General features: G+C 68.5%; 1 protein-coding gene across 1 annotated transcript; it reads right to left on the bottom strand.

Moving 5' to 3' along the window:
• Nucleotides 1-687: 687 nt before the first annotated feature.
• On the bottom strand, nt 688-3,180 carry ACKR1 (atypical chemokine receptor 1 (Duffy blood group)). Its single transcript, XM_054182892.1, has 2 exons — nt 3,001-3,180; nt 688-2,005 (listed from the first exon to the last, which is right to left on the bottom strand). Exons 1-2 carry the CDS (start codon nt 3,019-3,021, stop codon nt 1,085-1,087), a joined length of 942 nt encoding a protein of 313 aa, XP_054038867.1. The 5' UTR covers nt 3,022-3,180; the 3' UTR covers nt 688-1,084.
• Between the last annotated feature and the right edge of the window lie 1,737 nt (nt 3,181-4,917).

The raw sequence follows: 4,917 nt of genomic DNA, 5'->3' as shown, positions 1-4,917 counted from the left end.
CCCGCGGGCGACCGGGACCCGGGCAGAGCTCTGTGCCCCCTGCCCAGGGACAGCCTGGCTGGGAAGGAGGAGGATCCCGTCTGCTCCAGGCTCCCCAGTGATGGTGCTGGTTGGGGGGGGGTCCGGGCTGGGGTTGGGGGGGACGGCTGGCGGGCCAGCAGTGGGATGCTGTGGGTGGCCACCCCCTTTTTGGGGACAACGTGGGCTCATTCCCCACCCAGTCAGTCCCTCAATTTACCGGGGATGAGACCCCAGGTCCCACAGGGCTTGTCGCAGCCCAGGCGGCTCCTCGTGTGCCGGACCCCCGACCCCATGGAGCCGGGGGGGGGGAGGGGCAGGTCCCGGCCGCAGGCTCGCGCCCCTCCATCATCCTCCCACCCCCCCCCCCGAGCTCTCCATCCGCACCCATTTCGCCTCCCGTCTGCCTTGTGACCGCACGCGGCCGTCCCTCGTGGGGATGGCGGAGCGCGGCTCAGATGACTCCCAGCGCTGGATATAAACGACCTCGCGTCCCGCTGACGGCCTGCAGAGCTCCGTAATGAACTTCTCCTGCTAATTGGGAGGCACGAGGAGCACACGCCTCCCATTTCCAGCCCTCGGGAGCCTGGCCGGAGGTGATGGATGTCACCCCCCTGGTACCCCCCAACACCTCCCAGCCCCTGCCATGAACCGAGCGTGGCGAGCAGCTCTGGCAGACGTATATATTGTAGATAATCCCGTGTGCTCACGGGTGGGACATTTATCTCGGCTCGTCGGGAGGGAGGAAAAAATCCTCTGTCGCTTCACATTACCGCTGCCGGAATCTCCCCGCGGAGCTGGGGCCAAGCCTGGGGGGCTGACACCCCCTGGGGTCTTGAGGAGATGCTTGAGGCACCCCGGGGATTGAGCAAATCGGGGTGTCTGGCCCCAAACGGTGGGGCTGAGACCCCGGGGAAAGGGGACGGAGGGAGGAGAGGCGCCACGTTGCCCTCCCCGGGGGGAGCATTGCCTGCGGGGCAGGAGCTGGGGGGCTGGTGGGGACGCGGTGGGGAGAGGGGACGGTGCCGGGGGCTGGCGCGGGGCCGGGGGCTGCAGCGCCAGGAGCTCAGCAGCGGCGGAGGCGGGCGGCGAGCAGGGCGGCGGGCCCCAGGCAGCAGTGCAGCACCCCCAGCCCCTCGCCCAGCCCCAGCACGTAGTCAAAGTGCTCGAAGGTGCCGCAGCTGGGCTGCAGCAGCCGGGCTCGCAGGAGGAAATCCACCCCCAGCCCCACGCCGTAAGGCAGCCAGAGCCCAAAGAAGAGCCAGCTCGCCCCCACGCCCGGCTGCCAGCCCGCCCTCAGCCGCGGCACGGCCAGCGTGGCCACCAGCAGCCCCGCCGGCAGCAGCAGGAAGAGGCAGAGGCAGAAGGCGAGGTGCAGCAGGTACGCGGGGGAGAGGATGGCCACGCTCCGGCGGACGCAGCTCGTCACCGGGGACGCCACCGTGCCGCTGGCGAGAGCCACCGGCGTCGCCAGCAGCAGCGCCCCAGCCCACACGGCCACGGTCAGGCGTCGGCTCCGGGGGTCCCAGCGGCACCAGGCGGTGCTGCAGGAGCCGCTGGCCACCAGTAGCCCCTGGGCGAAGAGGCTCCAGTGCCACAGCAGGTGGGTGAGGCTGCAGAGCCCCGTGCCCAGCCGCCAGCCCTGCCCGATGCCCACCGCCACCGCCGGCAGCAGGGTGGTGAAGAGCCCCATCCCCACCGCCAGCTGGGCCACCAGCGCTCGGCTCTGGGGCCAGCCCCAGGCATGTGGCCGCTTGGCCAGTGCCACCAGCAGCGCCCCGGTGCCCAGGGTGGCCACAGCGCAGGTGACGGCCAGGAAAGTGGGGGCCACACGCTGGAAGAGGGGACAGTACTCGTTGTGGCAGGGCGCGGCGTCGTAGTCCGGGAAGGTCCCGTTGCTGTCCTCGTAGGCGGTCACGTCGTAGGAGAGGTTGCCCAGGATGTCCATCAGGTCCAGGGAGTTCTTGCTCTCCAGGATGCTGGGGCTCTGCCGAGGAGACCCGCGGGCGTCAAGATGGCGACATGCCCAACCGGCCGCGGGTGCCCGCGATCACAGAACCACAGGATGGTGGTGGTTGGAAGGGACCTCTGGAGATCGCCCAGTCCCAGCCCCGGCCAGAGCGGGGTCACCCAGAGCAGGGGGCACAGGAACGCGTCCAGGCTGGGTTGGGATGTCTCCGGAGACGGAGACCCCACCACCTCTCTGGGCAGCCTGGGCCAGGGCTCTGCCACCCCCACAGCAAAGAAGCTCCTCCTCGTGTTGAGATGGAACTTCCCATGGTCAAGTTTGTGCCCGTTACCCCTTGTCCTGTCACTGGGCACCACTGAGAAGAGCCTGGCCCCATCCTCCTGCCACCCCCCCTTGAGGTATTTATAAGCGTTGGTAAGGTCCCCCCTCGGTCACCTTTTTTCCAGCCTAAAAAGCCCCAAATCCCTCAGCCTTTCCTCATCAGAGAGGTGTCCCAGTCCCCTCACCATCTCGGTAGCCCTTTGCTGTGCCCTCTCCAGCAGGTCCCCGTCCTTCTTGACCCGGGGAGCCCAGCACTGGCCCCAGAGCTCCAGCTGCGGCCTCAGCAGGGCAGAGAGATCCCACGGCATCGCTCAAGACACCCCTTGACGTGCCGCCGCTGCCGGCCACAGAGCTGCTGCCCCACCGATGCCGGGGGATTCGCGTACGGCCCCGGCGCGGGTCGAGCGGAGCCATTTATCAGGGAGGGCCACGCTGCGGGGCGAGGGGAGCCCGCCTGCAGCTGATACCCTGGGGCCGTGGGATTGTCCCGGGGGGCCGGCGTGAAAGCCCAAATTTCCTTACGGCCTCAAAAGGCGGGGTGCGGACCCTGCAGCGGGCGAGGGCAAACCCACGCAGACCATCCTGCGAGCGCGCGTTGGCCGGCAGCGAGACGGGACCCCGCTGGCCGCCGCGCGCCCTCCTGCGTCCCAGCGGGATGGGGAGAAGCGTCAGGGGAGGGAGAAACAACTCACCACCGGGATGCAGTTGCCCATGGTGTGTCCTGGCACGGCGCCCGCTCCTCCGTCTCCCCCCCCGCGGTGCACCCTCAGGGGTGCGCGGTCCCCGACGGGCACCACGCGCGGCGGGACACGCTCCCCGAGAGCCCCCGCGTCCCGCTCGCTCTCCCTCGGGCTCCGCTCCTCCCGCTCGCCCGGTGGGGAGGCAGAGGGCTGCGGTAAGGAGATAAGAGCCGCCTCGTTAATGGCAGCCCTCCCGCGCTGGCAACCCCCTTTGCCAGGCCCCGGAGGAAACAGGGCGGCCACCGCTGCCGGTAAAGGCGGCGAGCCGCCGGCGTGAGCCGGCAATTTCTCGAGCAGGAAAACAATCACTTCTTGGCAGAACACCTTTAAATTAATTAGGAATTGTTATCTACAGGCGCCCCGGCTCGCGGGGACGCTGCCGGCCCGGGCTCAGGCACGCGCGGCGTTTCATCCCGGGGATGGCGGCTCCGGCACCCGGGTGGGTGTTTTTTGGGGGGGTGCAGGATGCGGGTGCCAAGGACACCCCGTGGTCATTTCCAGCTCCCGTTCAGCGTGGAAAACCCCCAGCTTTTCCCGGGGACGGCCGGATCCTGCGGGGTCACCCCGTGGCGCTGGGGCTGAGTCACGGGCTCCCTGCCCAGCCTGGCGGGCAACCGGCAGGGACCGGGGGCACTTGGTGGCCCTCGCGCCCGGTGGAGGGCGGTGGGGCTTGGCGGGGGGGGCACAGGGGCTTGGGAGTGAGGGTTCCTGTGGTTTGGGGGGGTGCTGGAAATTTGGGGGGGTGTCTGCAGTGGTGGGGGGAATTGGGGGCCTGGGGACTGGCAGGTGATGGGGACTGCAGTTGGGGGGTGCTGGGGGGTGAGCTGTGCCTCCGCGGGCCGTGCGATGGGCTCAGACGTGTCCCCCCCATGCTGTCCCCAGCCCAGGCTGAGTTCTGTCCCCTCCCCTGGTCTCGGTTCCCCCCCGTGTCCCCCCCATCCCAGGCCCCGGCAGCGTCCGACGCGCGCGGGCAGGAGCAGAGACGCGCAGAGACAGGGAAGGTGTGTAATCCAGATATATTTATAGGATTATTTTCCGAGATTAGCACAGGATATTAGAAAGGTTATAAAGTCACATCAACGTTCGTCGTCTCCCTTTTTATGTACATACAAGAAGAACACAGCACAACAACACAGACCGTCCTCTGCCCTGCCCCGCTGCCGCCCCACGGCGTCTCCAGAGCTCCCTACAAATATGGCTTTCGTGTCTATTGAGAGTTCAGTGCCGGCCGGGAAGCGGGAGGTGAACGGACCTGGGTGCAAACGGGGGGCCACAGGGTCCCGGATCCTCCTCCATCCCCCAGCGCTGGCCGTGTCCCGGTTGGGATGCCCCCGGACCCAGCACGAGTGACCGCGGTGGCACAGGGTGGACACGGGGCTGGAGGTCCCCTGCCCGCGTGGTCAATAAGGACCTCCCCCCCCCCCGCAAAGGGACCACCGAGGGCCGGGGAGGTGGCCGGTGCCCTGGGCTCTCCCAGGTGACAATATTCCCAGGAACGGGAGCCTGGTGTCCCCTCTGCGCCGTGACGGGGTGTCCCCCATGTCACCACCCGCCCCGTCGTTTCTTCCCCCCTGCCGCGCGGCGCATCCACCATCAGCCACACCAGCGCCAGCGTGTCCCCCACCGCCTCCCCGCACCGCTGGCAGTGTCACCCCCGTGCGAACGCCAAGGTGCAGATTGTCAACCCCTCCCCACGCCCCACGTCACCTCCGCTTCTTACGACATGGTGGACCCAACCCTCCTTGACCTCCCAACCCTCCTTGACCCGGTGTCCCCCAGCGCTGCGCACGCGTACAAGAGGACGTGCCCCAGACCCAACGCAGGGTGTACCCCATCACCCCCCCCACCCCGTCACCAAACACGCTCGCG

The sequence above is a fragment of the Rissa tridactyla genome, chromosome 23 (genome assembly GCF_028500815.1).
Source record: "Rissa tridactyla isolate bRisTri1 chromosome 23, bRisTri1.patW.cur.20221130, whole genome shotgun sequence".
In the NCBI taxonomy this organism is placed as follows: domain Eukaryota; kingdom Metazoa; phylum Chordata; class Aves; order Charadriiformes; family Laridae; genus Rissa; species Rissa tridactyla.
The sequence above is the reverse complement of the archived record's forward strand: the minus strand, read 5'-3'. Positions and strand labels throughout refer to the sequence as shown.

What these genes read in the sequence shown, in the direction of transcription:
- ACKR1 (XM_054182892.1), bottom strand. Translation starts at nt 3,021, where the DNA reads ATGGGCAACTGCATCCCGGTG. An exon ending in TGGGCAACTGCATCCCGGTG is followed by an intron (nt 2,006 to 3,000) that starts GTGAGTTGTTTC and finishes TCTCCTCGGCAG; the next exon opens with AGCCCCAGCATCCTGGAGAG.